At 39.4% G+C, this 23,431-nt stretch overlaps 1 protein-coding gene across 3 annotated transcripts in view; it reads left to right on the forward strand.

Moving 5' to 3' along the window:
* The window catches only part of LOC133570656 (myelin transcription factor 1-like), a 430,657-nt gene that overhangs the window by 10,870 nt on the left and 396,356 nt on the right, over nucleotides 1–23,431 (forward strand). For all 3 annotated transcript variants that reach the window (XM_061923347.2, XM_061923352.2, XM_061923365.2), the window contains exon 2: nucleotides 554–642. In XM_061923347.2, coding sequence (XP_061779331.1) covers nucleotides 561–642 — 82 coding nt within the window. In that variant the 5' untranslated portion in view covers nucleotides 554–560. The remainder of the gene's footprint in view (nucleotides 1–553; nucleotides 643–23,431) is intronic.

Below are 23,431 nucleotides of genomic sequence, written 5' to 3' on the forward strand. Positions count from 1 at the left end.
CCCCGAGACCAAAAAAAACGTATATATTGTATTGGTTTTGAAAATAAAAAATATAAAAATGGTGCCAACATGCTTTCATTTTTTCAGTGTGCGGCCCTCAGTAGACAAAGTTAGGACACCCCTGTCCTATAAGCGAGTATCGGTTTGTGTACTGTTACGTGTGTTTGTCTGGTTGGCACATGCTCAGTGCGGTCATGGCCCGCAGCTGTTTTAGGCTTTCTTTTCCCGCTGAATGTTACATCATAGCGCAGTGGTGTCCTGAATGAACGCTCAAGTGGCAAGAAAAGCACAAACCCTTTTTGACAAGAAGAGGAAGCTTTTTGCTTTGTGATCTTGTCATCTGCCGCTTAGTCACTGATTTTCAGAAATGTGTGCAGAACTTTGTTCACCCTTGTTCATGCCTCCAACTTCCTTTTCTCCAGGTTACGCACCATCATTGTTTGCATCGCAGGATGGTGCGCTTTGATGTTGTTCGAGTGAATTTGAAAAAAACCAAAACAGAATTGTTCAAAAAAGCTTTCAGTAAATGCTTATTTTGTTTTTTTCCCCCCAGACAGGTGATGTTTGAAGGCAGCGGGTCATCAGTCACGGTTCTCTTTGACGCTGACCAGGCCATGCAGGATGGACACTTCTCTGACAAAGGTAAGAAAATTAAATTGTCTTGTTTTGTTGCCACTGGGAATTCAGTGACCATGACTAGTTTCCTCTTGTCAGCTAACTTGTAGTTAGAGCATACTTTAGAACAGGGGTCTCAAACTCAATTTACCTGGGGGCCACTGGATGCAGAAACTGGGTGAAGCTGGGCCGCAAAAAAAGATTTCTTAAAAAAATCTAACATGACCTTTTTAATGAATTCACCTTCTTTGAATGGCTTTCCCGCCCTAGCAACCATCTCACTCACCATGTAGCTAGCTTTGACTGCTGCATCGCTCTTTTTGCTTGCTTTCTTGACAAAATATTGTTGCCTCAGTAGACTGGTTTTAAAATTTGCAACCTGGTTCACTCTCTCATCTACCTGGTATTTTGCATACTCCTCAGCATGTCTAGTTGTATAATGACGTTTCAAATTGTATTCCTTGTGCACCGCAACTTTGTCTGTATCAACTACAGAAAAGAGCTATAAGGATTATTTATAAAGTAGATTACTTAGAACACACTAACATATTATTAATTAATTCTGGTTTATTGAAATTACAGGAGCTAGTAAAGTTACAGACATTATGTGTCATGTTTAAGGCTAAAAGTAAAACATTACCAGCAAATTTACAAAAAATGTTTGTCATCACTTCTGAGAATGAAGAGCATAGAAGAAAAGGTCATTTCCAACATCAGTATTCAAGGACAACTTTAAAACAAATGTGCATATCAGTGGTGGGGGTTAAACTATGGATTTGTCTTTACAATGAGATAAAAGATTGTAAAAATATATTCCAATTGAAAAAATATATAAAGACAGAACAATAAGATCATATGGACAGCCATAAGTGTTTACATTTTGCTTTATATTTATTAATTTACTTATTTTTTGCCTGGTTTTGTATTTGTTTTGTATCATGTTTTTTTTGTTCGGTTTGTACATCATGAAGTTTTGCACTTCTTGTGTTTTTTTTGTGTGTTTTTTTGTTTGTTTTCGTTATATTTGGATGTAATTGTTGGTTTATATGATATCATTAAGTAAGACTACGTATTATGTTGAAGGAGGCAGAAAAATATAAGATGTTTCTTCATCCTGCTCCTTCTCAGGCATTGGTGTGTAAATGTATAATTGAATAATTGAGGTATAATTGTCTATCGATCAAAGATGCACATCAATGAAGGAGATAAATACAAATGAAATGAAATGAAATAAGACACGTCGGGGTACCCCTGTGCTCAACAAATGAAATATTGCGTCAAAAATCGCCAACGGGGGGGTCTCGCCGTGGAGTTTACAGTTACGGTAGCACAATTAGCCCCGAACGGGCTAACATCACCACTAACGTGTTCCACGTCTGATTCGCCCAGCGACTCTCTGTCGGAGTATCAGCGCTGGGGTCCAGTGCACCACACTTATGTATTGTCGCTCGGTCCTTCGGCGGAGTGCTTTGGAAGCTACCGGACCGCTCGTCTTCCCCGCCCGGACTGTTTACAACGGGGGCGGGAGCGAGCAGGCGGGCGGGCGAGCGAGCGAGGGAGGGAGGGAGGGAGAGCGTGTGCGGGTGTCGTGGAAAAGCGGCAAAATGTTTCTCTGCTTGCATCACGCAAGTTACGTCAATGCATACTTGCCAACCTTGAGACCTCCGAATTCGGGAGATGGGCGGGGTTGGGAGGAGGCGGGGTTGGGGGTAGCGGGGGTGTTTTTGTAGCCCGGAAGAGTTAGGGCTGCAAAGGATTCTGGGTATTTGTTCTGTTGTGTTTAGGTGCGGATGTTCTCCCGAAATGTGTTTGTCATTCTTGTTTGGTGTGGGTTCACAGTGTGGCGCATATTTGTAACAGTGTTAAACATTAAATACAATAAAATATGACCACCCTCAGTGTGACATGTTCCTCAAGTATGTCTTGCATTAACATGCGAGTGTCTGCAGAAGCCTCATACAACATGTGTTTGTGCCAGCACTCTGTTAGTATGGAGAATAAGATGAAGCGGTGACAGTTTCCAGAGGACGCTAAAAGCAGTGCCATCATGTCACGCACTTGATACTGTCGAGAGCAACCGTGATTGGTATAATCCTACAGCTCAGCACACAACGCTGTCAAGCGTCATTCATTTCAAACTTGCGAGCCGCACTAACATTAAACTATCATGTTAAGGTGGGGGCCGCGAAATAACGTCTCGCAGGCCGCAATTGGCCCGCGGGCCGCATGTTTGAGACCCCTGCTTTAGAAGAACAACAATCACGTACGCACATACATATTGCTTTATGGTGGGAAATGACTGACAAAACTTCACACACTCAACACAACGTTTCACTAACTGAAAATTTTTTCACAAACTCAAAAATGTTTTACTAACTCAAAAAAGTTTCACAAACTAAAAAAAAAAGTTTCACAAACTCAAATGTTTTACTAACTCAAAAATGTTTCACAAACTAAAAAAAAAAGTTTCACAAACTCAAAAAGTTTCACAAACTAAAAAAAAAAATGTTAGTTTGTGAAACATTTTTGAGTCAAACTCACATTTTTTACAAATTCAAAAATGTTTCACAAACTCAAATTTTTTTCACAAACTAAAAAAAATGTTTCACAAACTCAAAAATGTTTAAAAAACTCAAAAAAAGTTTCACAAACTAAAAAACTAAGTTTCACAAACTCAAAAATGTTTCACATACTCACATTTTTTTTTACAAACTCCAAAACAGTTTCACAAACTCAAAAATGTTTCACAAAGTCAACATTTTTTGAGAAACTCAAAATGTTTCACAAACACAAAACATTTTTAATAAACTCAAAAATGTTTGATAAACTCTAAAATGTACCACAAACTCACAAAAATGTTTCACAGGCTTATTTCTTTTTTTCTTTTTCTTTTTCTTCTTCTTCCTTCTAGTTCCTTTTCTTCTTATTTTTCCTTTCCCTTTCCCTTTTCTTCTTCTTCTTCTTCTTCTTCTTCTTCTTCTTCTTCTTCTTCTTCTTCTTCTTCTTCTTCTTCTTCTTCTTCTTCTTCTTCTTCTTCTTCTTCTTTGTACTTCCTCTAATTCTTTTTCTTCATCATCTCCTTCCTTTCCCTCTTTGTTTTTTACTTTTTTCATTTTCCTTCTACTTCTTCTTCTTTCTACGTCCTCTAATTCTTCTTCTTCATCTTCTCCTTTCTTTCCCTCTTCTTCTTTTTTAAATTTTTCTTTTACGTTTTATTTTTTCTTCTTCTTCTTTTTCTTTTTCTTTTCTGTTTTCTTTTCCCTTCTACTTCGTCTTCTTCTTCTTCATCTTCTCCTTCCTGTCCCTCTTCTTCTTTTCTTTTTCTTTTACTTTTTCTTTTTCTTTTTTCTTTTTCTATTTATTTTTTTCTTTCTTCTACTTGCTCTTCTTCTTTTTCTTTTTTCTTTTTCTTTTTCTTTCTCTTTTTCTTTTTCTTCTACTTTCTCTTTTTAATTTTCTATTCATTGTTCTTCCCCCTTCTACTTCCTCTTCCTCTTCTTTTTCTTTTTCTTTTTCTTTTACTTTTCTTTCTATTTTCTCTTTTCCCTTCTATTTCCTCTTCTTCTTGTTTTTCTTTTTTCTTTTTCTTTTACTTTTTTTTCTTCTTCATTTTCTTTTTCTTCTTCGTTGTCACAAGTCAATATCTCCGTCAGCCTTAAAGTGACTCAGCAGCACCACCTGCTGTTGAAGGTTGTGAACTACAGTTCATGCGCGTGAGAAACAAAGATTGCGCGAAGAATACACATTTTTTTCTACCTGCAAATCCCTTAGTGTGTTTGTGAAACATATTTTTGAGTTTGTGAAACATTTTAGAGTTTGTAAAACATCTGTTCAAGTTTCCGAATTTTTTATTTGACTTTGTAAAAACATTTATTTTTTTTATTTTTTTGAGTTTGTGGCAATAATTTAACTCCATACTTCTTATTCTTATGTCAACACTATCACTCTCAATACACTAGTTGTAGTAAATTGGGAGATTTGCATGGTTTTCACATTTTAGTCTGATATGTTTTATGGTGACAGAAAATGGCAGATTCACTTAGCAGCAACTGTAGTTGTAGAAGACTGGATGTCATAAAATGGCCATTCAAAAATACAAAACCCAAAACCAGTGAAGTTGGCACGTTGTGTAAATGGTAAATAAAAACAGAATACCATGATTTGCAAATCCCTTTCAACTTATATTCAATTGTATAGACTGCAAAGACAAGATATTTAATGTTCCAACTGAGAAACGTAATTTTTTTTTTTTTTGCAAATAATCATTAACTTATAATTTAATGGCAGCAACACATTGCAAAAAAGTTGTCACAGGGGCAGTTTTACCACTGTGTTACATGGCCTTTCCTTTTAACAACACTCAGTAAACGTTTGGGAACTGAGGAGACACATTTTTTAAGCTTTTCAGGTGGAATTCTTTCCCATTCTTGCTTGATGTACAGCTTAAGTTGTTCAACAGTCCGGGGTCTTCATTGTGGTATTTTAGGCTTCATAATGCGCCACACATTTTCAATGGGAGACAGGTCTGGACTACAGGCAAGCCAGTCTAGTACCCACACTCTTTTACTATGAAGCCAAGCTGTTGTAACACGTGGCTTGGCATTGTCTTGCTGAAATAAGCAGGGGCGTCCATGATAACGTTGCTTGGATGGCAACACATGTTGCTCCAAAACCTGTATGTACCTTTCAGCATTAATGGCGCCTTCACAGATGTGTAAGTTCCCCATGTCTTGAGCACCAATACACCCCCATACCATCACAGATGCTGGCTTTTCAACTTTGCGCCTATAACAATCCGGATGGTTCTTTTCCTATTTGTTCCGCAGGACACAACATCCACAGTTTCCAAAAACTATTTGAAATGTAGACTCGTCAGACCACAGAACACTTTTCCACTTTGCATCAGTCCATCTTAGATGAGCTCGGGCCCAGCAAAGCCGGCGGCGTTTCTGGGTGTTGTTGATAAATGGCTTTGGCTTTGCATAGTATAGTTTTAACTTGCACTTACAGATGTGGAGACGAACTGTAGTTACTGACAGTGGTTTTCTGAAGTGTTTCTGAGCCCATGTGGGGACAGCGTGGCGTGGTTGGGAGAATGGCCGTGCCGGCAACCTGAGGGTTCCAGGTTCAATCCCCACCAACCTCGTCATGTCCATTGTGTCCTTGAGCAAGACACTTCACCCTTGCTCCTGATGTGTCGTGGTTAGGGTCTTGCATGGCAGCTCCCGTCATCAGTGAGTGTGTGTGTGAATGTGGAAATAGTGTCAAAGCACTTTGAGTACCCTGAAGGTAGAAAAGCGCTATACAAGTATAACCCATTTACCATTTATATCCTTTACACACTGATGTCGGTTTTTGATGCAGTATTACCTGAGTGATCGAAGGTCACAGCCATTCAATGTTGGTTTTCAGCCTTGCTGCTTACTTTCAGTGATTTCTCCAGATTGTCTGAACCTTTTGATGATATTACGGACCATAAATGGTGAAATCCCTAATTCCTTGCAATAGCTGATTGAGAAATGTTGTTCCTAAACACTATGCTCACGCATTTGTTCACAAAGTGGTGACCCTCCCCCCATCCTTGTATGTGAATGACTGAGCATTTCATGGCACCCACCTGTTCCCAATTAGCCTGTTCACCTGTGGGATGTTCCAAATAAGTGTTTGATGAGCATTCTTCAACTTTCTCAGTCTTTTTTGCCACTTGTGCCAGCTTTTTTTAAACATGTTGCAGGCATCAAATTCCAAATGAGGTAATATTTGCAAAAAATAACAACGTTTTCCAGTTTGAACGTTAAATATCTTGTCCTTGCAGTTTATTCAAATGAATATAGGTTGAAAATGATTTGCAAATCATTATATTCTGTTTTTATTTACCATTTACATACGTGCAAACTTCACTGGTTTTGGGGTTTGCACATAAGCATCGAGCGAGCACATTTTGAAAAGTGGAGCCTTACTTTTGAGTGCTTTCCGTCAGGCATGCTTGCTTTGTTGGCATGGACAATCACAACAACGGTCCACTACAAATGCGCCTGTTTGCCCGCCAGGTGTCATGACGTCATTCGCAACAAAGGTATGGAAATATGGTTTGATTTTGCGTGAATGCCGACAGAACTTAGTCGGTACGTATAAAAGAACCACATTGGATACCCATCCCTATGTGACGTAGTACGGCATCGTATGTGACATAATGTACAAACCCTGTTTCCATATGAGTTGGGAAATTGTGTTAGATATAAATACAAAGACAACATATTTGATGTTCAAACTGATAAACTTTTTTTTTTGTAAATAATCATTAACTTTAGAATTTGATGCCAGCAACACGTGACAAAGAAGTTGGGAAAGGTGGCAATAAATACTGATAAAGTTGAGGAATGCTCATCAAACACTTATTTGGAACATCCCACAGGTGAACAGGCAAATTGGGAACAAGTGAGTGCCATGATTGGGTATAAAAGTAGATTCCATGAAAAGCTCAGTCATTCACAAACAAGGATGGAGCGAGGGTCACCACTTTGTCAACAAATGCGTGAGCAAATTGTTGAACAGTTTAAGAAACACCTTTCTCAACAAGCTATTGCAAGGAATTTAGGGATTTCACCATCTACGGTCCGTAATATCATCAAAGGGTTCAGAGAATCTGGAGAAATCACTGCACGTAAGCAGCTAAGCCCGTGACCTTCGATCCCTCAGGCTGTACTGCATCAACAAGCGACATCAGTGTGTAAAGGATATCACCACATGGGCTCAGGAACACTTCAGAAACCCACTGTCAGTAACTACAGTTGGTCGCTACATCTGTACGTGCAAGTTAAAACTCTCCTATGCAAGGCGAAAACCGTTGATCAACAACACCCAGAAATGCCGTCGGCTTCGCTGGGCCTGAGCTCATCTAAGATGGACTGATACAAAGTGGAAAAGTGTTCTGTGGTCTGACGAGTTCACATTTCAAATTGTTTTTGGAAACTGTGGACGTCGTGTCCTCCGGACCAAAGAGGAAAAGAACCATCCGGATTGTTCTAGGCGCAAAATTGAAAAGCCAGCATCTGTGATGGTATGGGGGTGTATTAGTGCCCAAGACATGGGTAACTTACACATCTGTGAAGGCACCATTAATGCTGAAAGGTACATACAGGTTTTGGAACAACATATGTTGCTATCCAAGCAACGTTACCATGGACGCCCCTGCTTATTTCAGCAAGACAATGCCAAGCCACAAGTTACATCAACGTGGCTTCATAGTAAAAGAGTGCGGGTACTAGACTGGCCTGCCTGTAGTCCAGACCTGTCTCCCATTGAAAATGTGTGGCGCATTATGAAGCCTAAAATACCACAACGGAGACCCCCGGACTGTTGAACAACTTAAGCTGTACATCAAGCAAGAATGGGAAAGAATTCCACCTGAGAAGCTTAAAAAATGTGTCTCCTCAGTTCCCAAACGTTTACTGAGTGTTGTTAAAAGGAAAGGCCATGTAACACAGTGGTGAACAGCCCTATCCCAACTACTTTGGCACGTGTTGCAGCCATGAAATTCTAAGTTAATGATTATTTGCAAAAAAAAATAAAGTTTATGAGTTTGAACATCAAATATCTTGTCTTTGTAGTGCATTCAATTGAATATGGGTTGAAAATGATTTGCAAATCATTGTATTCCGTTTATATTTACATCTAACACAATTTCCCAACTCATATGGAAACAGGGTTTGTAGATTGTTGACATGGATAGAAATACGTGTACTGCACAGCCTTCCGGCGTGTGTGGTGAAGAGGCCATAATCAAACACATTTCAAGCTGCAGTTTGTTCACCAAACATTGGTCATTACTTCTGTGACATAATGCTTATCATCCTGCTCATGACCGTCTTAGTTTACATGCTCACTTGGACTTTGCGTGCGACGGTAACGGCCGTGGCGGGTGTGCCCAGCAGCTTGAGTTATGAGTGCGAGTGTGGTGAGAGCTATTTGACCATGTGCGTTGTGTTTTATGAGATGAGCAGCCTTTAACGACTCTGTCAGCGCTAAATGGGCTCTGATTTGTGGCGCAGCTGTCGCCCTGCGCCGTGATCAACTGGGCCTTGTGCAGAGAGGAGCGCATATTTTCATACGCGCACGGGGCGGCGAGCATAGATTGTCTCATTAACGTGTGATATTGATAGAGAAAGTCATGGCAATTGAAAGTCTCATCAGAGAGAAATCACAGCTGTTCAGATGCAGTCAGTCCTGCCATCCAATCACGGCACCTTTTCCTCCGAGGTTCCACTTTTCTATTATTTGATGTGCTGCCGCTAATGATCCATGTGGAGCATCATTCATACAGCAACTGTGCAGAGAGCAGCAGCCTTCTGCTAACGACACCAAGAAAGATGCCACACTATCATTGTTATCATGCAACACCTTCACAACACTATCCAATCAGCCTCAGGGCAGCAATTCATTGCATATTACTGTATGGATCAATAATTATTTATCTTTACAAATACACTGGATAGTACTGTATGGATCAATAATTATTTATCTTTACAAATACACTGGATATTACTGTACGGATCAATAATTATTTATCTTTACAAATACGCTGGATACTACTGTACGGATCAATAATTATTTATCTTTACAAATACACTGGATGCTACTGTACGGATCAATAATTATTTATCTTTACAAATACACTGAATATTACTGTATGGATCAATAATTGTTTATGTTTACAAATAAACTGGATATTACTGTATGGATCATTCATACATCCATTCATTCATTCATTCATTCAGACATACATCCATTCACTCATCCATTCATCCATTTGTAAATTCATCCATTCATTTATTCATTCATTCATCCCTTCATACATTCATACATTCATTTATACATTAGTACATTCATCCATACATTCATTCATCCATACATTTGTTCATTCATACATCCAAACACCTATTCATTCATGCATCCATTCATTCATTCATACATTCATTTATCCATCCATCCATTCATCCATACATTCATTCATTCATTCGTACATACATCCATTCATTCAGACATACATCCATTCACTCATCCATTCATACATTTGTAAATTCATCCATTCATTTATTCATTCATTCATCCCTTCATACATTCATACATTCATTTATACATGTGTACATTCATCCATACATTCATTCATCCATACATTCGTTCATTCATACATCCAAACACCTATTCATTCATGCATCCATTCATTCATTCATACATTCATTCATCCATCCATCCATTCATCCACACATTCATTCATTCGTACATATATTCACTTACTCATTAAATCATTGAGCCATCCATCCATCCTTTCATTCACTTATTTATCATCCATCCACTCATCCATCCATCCATTTGCTACCGCTTGTCCCTTTTTGGGGTCGCGGGGGGTCGCTGGCGCCTATCTCAGCTGCATTCGGGCGGAAGGCGGTGTACACCCTGGACAAGTCGCCACCTCATCGCAGGGCCATCCATCCACTCATTCTTCTATCATTTATTTATTTATTTAGTCAGTCATTTATACATTCATCCAAACCTCCATCCATCCATTTATCCACTAATTTAACATCCATCCACTCATTCTTCTATCATTTATTTATTTATTTATTTATTCAGTCATTTATACATTCATCCAATCATCCATCCACCCATTCATCTGCCCATTTAACCATCCATCCATCCACTCACTTGTTTATCCATTTATTCGTCCATCCACTTATCCTTCCATCCAATAATTTATTTATTTATTTATTTATTCATTTATACACCCACCCACTCAACTCATGTATCAACTCATCCATCCATCATCCATCCATCTATACATCTATGTATCAATCCATCCATACACTCATCCATCCATTCAATAATTAATGTATTAATTTATCCATTCATAAAATCCATCCATCCAGCCCTCTATCATTCATTCATTCATCCACCATCCACTCATTCATCTAGCCATTCATTAATTTGTTTATTAAATTATTAATTCATTCATCCATCCATTCATACACCCACCCACTCATCCATCCATACCATCATTAATCCATCCATGCACTCATTCATCCATCCATCAACCCATACAATAATTAATTAATTAATTCATTGATACACCCAGCAATCAATCCATACATACAGTCATTGATCATCCATCCATCCATCATCCATTCATCTATGATCCATCCATCATTAATCCATCATCCACTCATTCATTAATTTGTTTATTAGATTATTAATTAATTCACCCATTCATAAATCCACTTACTCATCCATCCATGCAGTCATTGATCCATCCATCCATCCATCCATCTGTCCATCATCTATCCATCATCCATCTATCCATCCATCCACTCATTCATCCATCCATACATCTATCTATCAATCGATCATTCATCCATCGAGTCATTCATATGTCATTCATTCATTAATCCATCATCCACTCATTCATCTATCCATTCATTAATTTGTTTATTAAATTATTCATTCATCCATCCATCCATCCATTCATACACCCACCCACTCATCCATCCATACAGTCCTTAATCCATCCATCTACTCATCCATCGAGCCATCCATTTACTCATTCATCGATCCAATAATTCATTAATTCAGCCATTCATACACCCACCCATCAATGCATACATAGTCATTGATCCACCCATCCATCATCCATTCATCTATCATCCATCCATCATTCATCTATTCATCCACCTTCAAATCATTCATCTATCCATTCAATAATTTGATAATTCAATTATTTATTCATTCACCCATTTATACATCCATCCACTCATCCATCCATGCAGTCGTTGATCCATCCATCTGTCCACGCATCCATCTATCCATCCATCCACTCATCAATCCATTAGGTCACACATCTATCAATCGATCATTTAGCCATTGAGTCATTCAGCTGTCATCCACTCATTCAACTGTCCATTCATTAATTTGTTCATTTAATGATTCATTCATTCATTCATCCATCCATTCATACACCCACCCACTGACCCATCCATACAGTCATTAATCCATCCATCTACTCATCAATCTATCCATTCACTCATGCATCCATCCACCCATCCATCCAATAAATAACTAATTAATTCATCCATTCATACACCCACCCATCAATCCATACATAGTCATTGAGCCATCAATCCATCCACCCATCATCCATGCATCCATCATCCACCCATCCATCATTCATCCATCATCCACTCATTCATCTATCCATTCATTCATTTTTTAAATTAAATTATTAATTCATTCACCCATTCTTACACCTACCCACTCATCCATCCATGCAGTCGTTGATCCATCCATCCACTCATTGATCTATCCATCCATCCACTCATTCATCCTACCATCCATCCATCATCCATCATCCATTCATCTATCATCCATCCATCATTCATCTATTCATCCACCTTCAACTCATTCATCTATCCATTCAATAATTTGATAATTCAATTATTCATTCATTCACCCATTTATACATCCATCCACTCATCCATCCATGCATGCATCTATCCATCCATCCACTCATCACTCCATTCGGTCATACATTGATCATTTAGCCATCGAGTCATTCAGCTGTCATCCACTCATTCAACTGTCCATTCATTAATTTGTTCATTAAATGATTAATTCGTTCATTCGTTCATCATCCATTCATACACCCACCCACTGACCCATCCATACAGTCATTAATCCATCCATCTACTCATCAATCTACCCATTCACTCATTCATCCATCCATCATCCATCCATCCAATAATTAACTAATTAATTCATCCATTCATACACCCACCCATCAATCCATACATACAGTCATTGAGCCATCAATCCATCCACCCATCAATCCATCATTCATCCATCATCCACTCATTCACCTATCCATTCATTCATTTTTTAAATTAAATTATTCATTCATTCACCCATTCTCACACCTACCCACTCATCCATCCATGCAGTCGTTGATCCATCCATCCACTCATCGATCTATCCATCCATCCACTCATTCATCCTTCCATCCATTCATACACCCACCCACTCATCCATCCATACAGTCCTTAATCCATCCATCGAGCCATCCATTTACTCATTAATCGATCCAATAATTAATTAATTCAGCCATTCATACACCCACCCATCCATCCATCATCCATTCATCTATCATCCATCCATCATTCATCTATTCATCCACCTTCAACTCATTCATCTATCCATTCAATAATTTGATAATTCAATTATTCATTCATTCACCCATTTATACATCCATCCACTCATCCATCCATGCAGCCGTTGATACACCCATCTGTCCACTCATCCATCTATCCATCCATCCACTCATCAATCCATTCGGTCATACATCTATCAATCGATCATTTAGCCATTGAGTCATTCAGCTGTCATCCACTCATTCAACTGTCCATTCATTAATTTGTTTATTAAATTATTAATTCATTCATTCATCCATCCATTCATACACCTACCCACTGACCCATCCATACAGTCATTAATCCATCCATCTACTCATCAATCTATCCATTCACTCATCCATCCATCCATCCATCCATCCATCCATCCATCCATCCATCCATCCATCCAATAATTAACTAATTGATTCATCCATTCATACACCCACCCATCAATCCATAAATACAGCCATTGAGCCATCAATCCATCCACCCATCATCCATGCATCTATCATCCATCATTCATCCATCATCCACTCATTCATCTATCCATTCATTCATTTTTTAAATTAAATTATTAATTCATTCACCCATTCTTACACCTATCCACTCATCCATCCATGCAGTCGTTGATCCATTCATCCACTCATCGATCTATCCATCCATCCACTCATTCATCCTACCATCCATCCATCCATCCATTGGTCATTCATACATCGAGTCATCCATCCATCCATCCATCCATGCACCCATCCACTCCTCTATCTATCCATCCACTCATCCATCTATCCACCCATCTAGTCATCCATCCCTCCCTCCCTCTCCAGTACGTCTCCTGAATGTGATGTTGGTGCAGTTCCAGTTTATCCCCAGCAGATGTCACTGCTGCAAAGGATTCACTCCCCGCAAGGTTTTGCGTCCTTCTTCCCGGTTCGCATCAGCGACTTCAATACATGAAAGATATACATACCAAACCTTTACACCACTGGTATCGATTGTAATATTGATTGATTGATAGAAACGCCTACGAGTGTTCACACCACCGGAATCGATTGCAATATCGATTGATTAGGTTTGAACGTATGGTGGTCAAGTTGTGCGGCCCCGCCCCCCTCCTGCCTGCTCCCTGCTGCGTTGCGGGCGCGCTCTGCACCGTGGCGGCGTGGAGCCTGATGAAAGGTTGAAGCGAATATGACAAGTTGCGACGTGAATGTGACAAGCTCTGACACGAAGCTGCAGCCGGAACCGATTCTCCAGCCCCTCACTCTTCCGGCGAGGCCAATTTGTGCGCGCGCGCACACACACACACACACACACACACACACACACACACACACACACACACACACACACACACACACACACACACACACACTGGTTATCATTAGGAATGGGGACCAAGTTTTTGATCATCACTTGTCGGGACCACCCTTTCTACAGGTTGTGGAGGCATAAAAAAAATGGTGTAAAATGTCCACTGCCCAGTTAGCTCATCCACGTCTTTAAATCTCTGGATTGATGAAGTAATGTGCTGACCATTCTTACTGGGGACCCTGGGGAAAAAGAGTTATTATGGTTCATGGCAGTGTTTTTCAACCTTTTTTGAGGCAAGGCACGTTTTTTTCATTAAAAATTCCGGAGGCACACCCTCAGCAGAAAACATTAAAAAATGAAACTCCACTAGGTCGTCGTGTCTTATTTTGATTTTGTTGGTGTTTTCCTGTGTAGTGCTTTAGTTAGTTAGTTTTGGTGGCCCTTCCTGTTTTGTTGATGTTTTCCTGTAGCAGTTTCATGTCTTGATTTGAGCGCTATTCCCCGCACCTGCTTTGTGTTAGCAAGTAAGGCTATTTAAGTTGTTGCTATCCTTCTTTGTGTGGACATTGTTGATTGTCACGTCATCTACGCATGTACTTGGTGGACGTCGTAAGTCTTTGCTGTCGTCCAGCATTTTGTTTGCTTGGTAGCTAGTTCAGTTTTACTTGTGTGTTTTGCATAGCCATTCCTATGCTTATTTGCCTTTTCCTTATGTTAATTTTTGATTTAAGCATTATATGCGTTTTTACCTGCATATTGGGATCACAACAAACCATCCTCGTCTCACCCGACACATTCCGACTTTTGCAAAGCAATTAACTACCTGCTGCCACCTGCCGACATGGAGTATTATGTGGTTACCCTGCTGAGTTTTACACAGCACAGACACAAAGCAACGGCACATTATTTTCAGATTATAACTATTGATTTGAAAAAAATATTTTTGGGACCAATTAGGTGAAGTTGCATAATTTCCCACGGCACACCAGACAATATCTCACGGCACACTAGTGTGCCGCGGCACAGTGGTTGAAAAACACTGGTTCATGGGGACCAAATTTAAATACTTTTGCATAATTCACACACGTTTGTACGTGACTACTGAGGACCATTTAAAAAAAAAAAAAAAGAAAAAAAAAAGTTCACACTCAAGCTAACTAGTAAACATGTTTTAAGGGCCAAAGCTTAAAAATCACTTAGGCATCTTCAGAATGGATCTGACTATCATTTAAAAAGGTTTCCCTTTAGGGGACCTGTTTTTTTGTCCCCATACCGTCAGAGGTCCCCTAAAGATGACTGTGTAAACAGAGCGATGTCCCCATTAAAGGCCTACTGAAACCCACTACTACCGACCACGCAGTCTGATAGTTTATATATCAATGATGAAATCTTAACATTGCAACACATGCCAATACGGCCGGGTTAGCTTACTAAAGTGCAGTTTTAAATTTTGCGCCGAAATATCCTGCTGAAAACGTGTCGGTATGATGACGTCTGCGCGTGACGTCACGGATTGTAGAGGACATTTTGGGACAGCATGGTGGCCAGCTATTAAGTCGTCTGTTTTCATCGCAAAATTCCACAGTATTCTGGACATCTGTGTTGGTGAATTTTTTGCAATTTGTTCGATGAACAATGGAGACAGCAAAGAAGAAAGCTGTAGGTGGGAAGCGGTGTATTGCAGCCGGCTGCAGCAACACAAACACGGCCGGTGTTTCATTGTTTACATTCCCGAAAGATGACAGTCAAGCTTTACCATTGGCCTGTGGAGAACTGGGACAACAGAGACTCTTACCAGGAGGACTTTGAGTTGGATACGCAGACGCAGTACCGTGAGTACGCAGCTGCGGCTTTCAAACATTTGATCGTTTGCCTGTACGTGCGTGCCGCTATGTGCGTGTCACGTACGTAACTTTGGGGACTTTGGGGAAATATATGTGCTGTATGAACTTTGGGGAGGTGAACGGTACTTTGGGCTGTGGGATTGAGTGTGTTGTGCAGGTGTTTGAGTTGTATTGGCGTGTTATATGGACGGGAGGGGGGAGGTGTTTGTTATGCGGGATTAAATTGTGGCATATTAAATATAAGCCTGGTTGTGTTGTGGCTAATAGAGTATATTATATGTCTTGTGTTTATTTACTGTTTTAGTCATTCCCAGCTGAATATCAGGTCCCACCCGCCTCTCACAGCATCTTTTTTTTTTCAATTTTTTTTTTTTTTTTTTTCAAGTTTCAAGTTTATTCACAATACCATATAACAAATACAATAGTAGTAAAATATCATCATTTAAAGATGTTGGTATGTGAAAGGGTCCCCCAAATAAGCTATCTGAATCGCTCCCACTGCCCTCTAGTCCTTCACTCTCACTTTCCTCATCCACAAATCTTTCATCTTCACTCAAATTAATGGGGAAATCGTCGCTTTCTCGGTCCGAATCGCTCTCGCTGCTGGTGGCCATGATTGTAAACAATGTGCAGATGTGAGGAGCTCCACAACCTGTGACGTCACGCTACTCGTCTGCTACTTCCGGTGCAGGCAAGGCTTTTTTTATCAGCAACCAAAAGTTGCAAACTTTATCATCGATGTTCTCTACTAAATCCTTTCAGCAATATCGCGAAATGATCAAGTATGACACATAGAATGGACCTGCTATCCCCGTTTAAATAAGAAAATCTCATTTCAGTAGGCCTTTAAGTAAGCATTGCCAGAACACACACACACACACACACACACACACACACACACACACACACACACACACACACACACACACACATTCTTGTATTTCTTACCTTCTTGAGACCTCCGCATAATGCCTACCTCTTTAGGACCACCCTTACTAGATATATAAAAATTTGTATTTACAACATTAATAATATATACATACTATGCACATATATAAAAGGTAAGCTTTGAGTTAATTTTTATTTGTTGAATTTTTTGTTTGTAAATGGTTTTTAATCTTAATTATTTACTTCAAGTTATTACAGTATGTCTCTATAAATTTGCTGAATTTCCCCCAGGGATCAATAACGTACTTTCTATTCTATTCTATTCTAAACATATTTATTGTATTTTTGTATTCATTTTTCATAATATTTTTATTATTTATTTATTTTTATTAAAGGAGCGCATTTCAATTTCTTACACACACTTGTTATTAAATATGTTGGCCACAAGGGGAGCACTTCAAATTTTTTACACACTTGTTATTTCATATGTTGACCAGAGGAGGAGCACTTTTTAAAACCGACACAGTCAATTTAAAAAAATGCCTCCTTTTTGGGACCACCCTCATTTTGACAGATTTCACCAACAGGGGGTGCAAATGAGACATTTTTTATTAGATGCAACGGTTTTCTGTATTGGGACCATGATTTCAGTCCTGACTTGTTCACCGGTCCTCATATGGACGGTACTTTTCCTTGTTGATGTCTCAAGAAAGGTAGAAATACAAGAACACAAACACACATGCGCAGACACACACACACACACATTCTTGTATTTCTTACCTTCTTGAGACCTCCGAATAATGCCTACCTCTTTAGGACCACCCTTACTAGATATATAACAATTTGTATTTACAACATTAATAATATATACATACTATGCAAATATATAAAAGGTAAGCTTTGAGTTAATTTTTATTTGTTGAATTTTTTGTTTGTAAATGGTTTTTAATCTTAATTATTTACTTTCAAGTTATTACAGTACGTCTCCATAAATTTGCTGAATTTCCCCCAGGGATCAATAAAGTACTTTCTATTCTATTCTATTCTAAACATATTTATTGTATTTTTGTATTAATTTTTCATAACATTTTTATTATTTATTTATTTTTATTAAAGGAGCGCATTTCAATTTCTTACACACACTTGTTATTAAATATGTTGGCCACAAGGGGAGCACTTCCAATTTTTTTACACACTTGTTATTTCATTTGTTGACCAGAGGAGGAGCACTTTTAAAACCGACACAGTCAATTTAAAAAAATGCCTCCTTTTTGGGACCACCCTTATTTTGACAGATTTCACCACCAGGGGGTGCAAATGAGACATTTTCTATTAGATGCAACGGTTTTCCGTATTGGGACCATGATTTCAGTCCTGACTTGTTCACCGGTCCTCATATGGATGGTACTTTTCCTTGTTGATGTCTCAAGAAGGATAGAAATACAAGAACACACACACACACACACACACACACACACACACACACACACACACACACACACACACACACACACACACACACACACACACACATTCTTGTATTTCTTACCTTCTTGAGACCTCCGCATAATGCCTACCTCTTTAGGACCACCCTTACTAGATATATAAAAAATTGTATTTACAACATTAATAATATATACATACTATGCAAATATATGAAAGGTAAGCTTTGAGTTAATTTTTATTTGTTGAATTTTTTGTTTGTAAATGGTTATTAATCTTAATTATTTACTTTCAAGTTATTACAGTATGTCTCCATAAATTTGCTGAATTTCCCCCAGGGATCAATAACGTACTTTCTATTCTATTCTATTCTAAACATATTTATTGTATTTTTGTATTCATTTTTTAAAACATTTTTATGATTTATTTATTTGTATTAAAAGAGCGCATTTCAATTTCTTACACACACTTGTTATTAAATATGTTGGCCACAAGGGGAGCACTTCAAAATGTTTTACACACTTGTTATTTCATATGTTGACCAGAGGAGGAGCACTTTTAAAACCGTCACAGTCAATTTAAAAAAAATGCCTCCTTTTTGGGACCACCCTCATTTTGACAGATTTCACCACCAGGGGGTGCAAATGAGACATTTTCTATTAGATGCAACGGTTTTCCGTATTGGGACCATGATTTCGGTCCTGACTTGTTCACCGGTCCTCATATGGACGGTACTTTTCCTTGTTGATGTCTCAAGAAGGGTAAAAATACAAGAATGCACACACACACACACACACACACACACACACACACACACACACACACACACACACACACACACACACACACATTCTTGTATTTCTTACCTTCTTGAAACTTGAAACCTCCGCATAATGCCTACCTCTTTAGGGCCACCCTTACTAGATATATAAAAATGTGTATTTACAACATTAATAATATATACATACTATGCACATATATAAAAGGTAAGCTTTGAGTTCATTTTTATTTGTTGAATTTTTTGTTTGTAAATGGTTTTTAATCTTAATTATTTACTTTCAAGTTATTACAGTATGTCTCTATAAATTTGCTGAATTTCCCCCAGTGATCAATAAAGTGCTTTCTATTCTATTTTATTTTAAACATATTTATTGTATTTTTGTATTCATTTTTGAAAACATTTTTATGATTTATTTATTTGTATTAAAGGAGCGCATTTCAATTTCTTACACACGCTTGTTATTAAATATGTTGGCCACAAGGGGAGCACTTCAAAATTTTTCACACACTTGTTATTTCATATGTTGACAAGAGGAGGAGCACTTTTAAAACCGACACAGTCAATTTGAAAAATGCCTCCTTTTTGGGACCACCCTCATTTTGACAGATTTCACCACCAGGGGGTGCAAATGAGACATTTTCTATTAGATGCAACGGTTTTCCATATTGGGACCATGATTTCAGTCCTGACTTGTTCACCGGTCCTCATATGGACGGTACTTTTCCTTGTTGATGTCTCAAGAAGGGTAGAAATACAAGAACACACACACACTCTCTCTCTCTCTCTCTCTCTCACACACACACACGTCTCGCCCACTCATTTGACGGCCGTGTCGGCGTCGATTTGTTTGTGGCGATATTGCAAATGTAGACGGTGTGTGTTTGGAATTGGACTGCACGCTTTGATGCGGCGATAGATTGTAAAGTGTGATTGTATGAAATCCTTCATTAGGATTCATCAGCGAGATGGAATGAGAGAAAGGTCACCGAGCAGATGCACCCCCACACCCCTCCCCACCTCTCTGCGCGTGTGCTCCCCACCCCCCCTCCTGGATCGTACCGCCATCCTTCGCCCTCACGCTCTCTTCAGCGCTCGCCGCAACACATTTGCCGTCAAATTGGGGGAGAAAATGATCATCACGGGGCCTGCCGGAGAAACACAAGGTGAACGTGACATTAGCGGCCCCCCATCGCCGCCAACCCCCTCGCCGTCGCCCGGCGCCAGCGGGACGCCGCCGCGCCACAACTCATTTGTGTGCTCTCATTTGGCCGAGCGGGCCGCGATGTTGCTTACTGCTTAGCGAGCTGATGACTTTCTGGAAGAGGGGAGAATTGCGAGGGACGGGGAGCGGTGGCAATTGGCGAGGAAATGTGTCAAGTTGGGCGAAAAGAGACAATCGCCTTCGCTATTTCCAAAGCGGTGGTTGTGAGTGCGTGGCACAATCACTGGCTGCGTTGACACAGTGTTGCGGCTTCACGACATTTGACCTGCAAAGTCGCTGAAAACCTGATGAGGCGCGTCCAAACATCGCATAACGCAAAGTCACAAAATGATATTTTTATATATAAAAATGGACAGTTTATATATTTAAAGACAAACTTTAGTGTAATCTTTGTGTTATAGGTGACGAAGTGTACTGTTATGAGTCATAATTGTACAAACCCCGTTTCCATATGAGTTGGGAAATTGTGTTAGATGTAAATATAAACGGAATACAATGATTTGCAAATCCTTTTCAACCCATATTCAGTAGACTATGTTACAAAGACAACATATTTGATGTTCAAACTCATCAACTAAATCATTAACTTTAGAATTTGATGCCAGCAACACGTGACAAAGAATTTGAGAAAGGTGGTAATAAAAACTGATAAAGTTGAGGAATGCTCATCCAACACTTATTTGGAACATCCCACAGGTGAACAGGCTAATTGGGAACAGGTGGGTGCCATGATTGGGTATAAAAGTAGATTCCATGAAATGCTCAGTCATTCGCAGACAAGGATGGGGCGAGGGTCACCACTTTGTAAACAAATGCGTGAGCAAATTGTTGAACAGCTTAAGAAAAACCTTTCTCAACCAGCTATTGCAAGGAATTTAGGGATTTCACCATCTACGGTCCGTAATATTATCAAAGGGTTCAGAGAATCTGGAGAAATCACTGCACGTAAGCAGCTAAGCCCGTGACCTTCGATCCCTCAGGCTGTACTGCATCAACAAGCGACATCAGTGTGTAAAGGATATCACCACATGGGCTCAGGAACAATTCAGAAACCCACTGTCAGTAACTATAGTTGGTCGCTACATCTGTAAGTGCAAGTTAAAACTCTCCTATGCAAGGCAAAAACCGTTTATCAACAACACCCAGAAACGCCGTCGGCTTTGCTGGGCCTGAGCTCATCTAAGATGGACTGATACAATGTGGAAAAATGTTCTGTGATCTGACCAGTCCACATTTCAAATTGTTTTGGAAACTGTGGACAAGAACCATCCGGATTGTTATAGGCGCAAAGTTGAAAAGCCAGCATCTATGATGGTATGGGGGTGTATTAGTGCCCAAGACATGGGTAACTTACAGATCTGTGAAGGCACCATTAATGCTGAAAGGTAAACACAGGTTTTGGAGCAACATATGTTGCCATCCAAACAACGTTACCATGGACGCCCCTGCTTATTTCAGCAAGACAATGCCAAGCCACGTGTTACATCAACGTGGCTTCATAGTAAAAGAGTGCGGGTACTAGACTGGCCTGCCTGTAGTCCAGACCTGTCTCCCATTGAAAATATGTGGCGCATTATGAAGCCTAAAATACCACAACGGAGACCCCCGGACTGTTGAACAACTTAAGCTATATCAAGCAAGAATGGGAAAGAATTCCACCTGAGAAGCTTAAAAAATGTGACTCCTCAGTTCCCAAACGTTTACTGAGTGTTGTTAAAAGGAAAGGCCATGTAACACAGTGGTGAACATGCCCTTTCCCAACTACTTTGGCACGTGTTGCAGCCATGAAATTCTAAGTTAATTATTATTTGCAAAAAAAAAAAATAAAGTTTATGAGTTTGAACATCAAATATCTTGTCTTTGGAGTGAATTCAATTGAATATGGGTTGAAAATGGTTAGCAAATCATTGTATTCCGTTTATATTTACATCTAACACAATTTCCCAACTCAAATGGAAACAGGGTTTGTATTATCATCAAAAGGTTCAGATAATCTGGAGAAATCACTGTACGTAAGCGGCAATGCCCGAGACCTTCGATCCCTCAGGCGGTACTGCATCAAAAAGTGACATCAGTGTGTAAAGGACATCACCACATGGGCTCAGGTACACTTCAGAAAACCACTGTCAGTAACTACAGTTGGTCACTACATCTGTAAGTGCAAGCTAAAACTCTACTATGCAAAGCTAAAGCCATTTATCAACAACACCCGGAAACGCCATCGCGAGTTGTTGAAAGATTCACATAGTTTTTGGCCGGCTTCGCTGGGCCCGAGCTCCAGTTTAACATAATGTTGGAAAAACAGCAGTAAAAATGTACAAAACCCAAAATTAGTGAAGCTTGCACGTTGTGTAAATGGTAAATAAAAACAGAATACAATGATTTGCAAATCCTTTTCAACTTATATTCAATTGAATAGACTGCAAAGACAAGACATTTAACGGTCGAACTAGTAAACTTGGTTGTTTATTGCAAATATTCATTTGGAATTTTATGCCTGCAACATGTTTCAAAAAAGTTGGCAAGCGTGGCAAAAAAGACTGAGAAAGTGGAGGAATGCTCATCAAACACTTATTTGGAACATCCCACATGTGAACAGGCTAATTGGGAACAGGTGGGTGCCATTATTGGGTATAAAAGCAGCTTCCATGAAATGCTCAGTCATTCTCAAACAAGGATGGGGCGAGGGTCACCACTTTGTGAACAAATGCGTGAGCAAATTGTCCAACAGTTTAAGAACAATATTTCTCAACGAGCTATTGCAAGGAATTTAGGGATTTCACCATCTACGGTCCGTAATATCATCAAAAGGTTCAGAGAATCTGGAGAAATCACTGCACGCAAGCGATGATATTACGGACCTTGGATCTCTCTGGCAGTACTACATCAAAAAGCGACATCAGTGTGTAAAGGATATCACCACATGGGCTCAGGAACACTTCAGAAAACCAGCATCTGTAACTACAGTTGGTTGCTACATCTGTAAGTGCAAGTTAAGATTCTACTATGCAATGCCAAAGCCATTTATCAACAACACCCAGAAACGCCGCCGGCTTCGCAGTATAACATAATGTTGGACAAACAACAGTAAAAATGTAAGATAAAAGAGCTA

Source organism: Nerophis lumbriciformis, linkage group LG01 (assembly GCF_033978685.3).
Source record: "Nerophis lumbriciformis linkage group LG01, RoL_Nlum_v2.1, whole genome shotgun sequence".
In the NCBI taxonomy this organism is placed as follows: Eukaryota; Metazoa; Chordata; class Actinopteri; order Syngnathiformes; family Syngnathidae; genus Nerophis; species Nerophis lumbriciformis.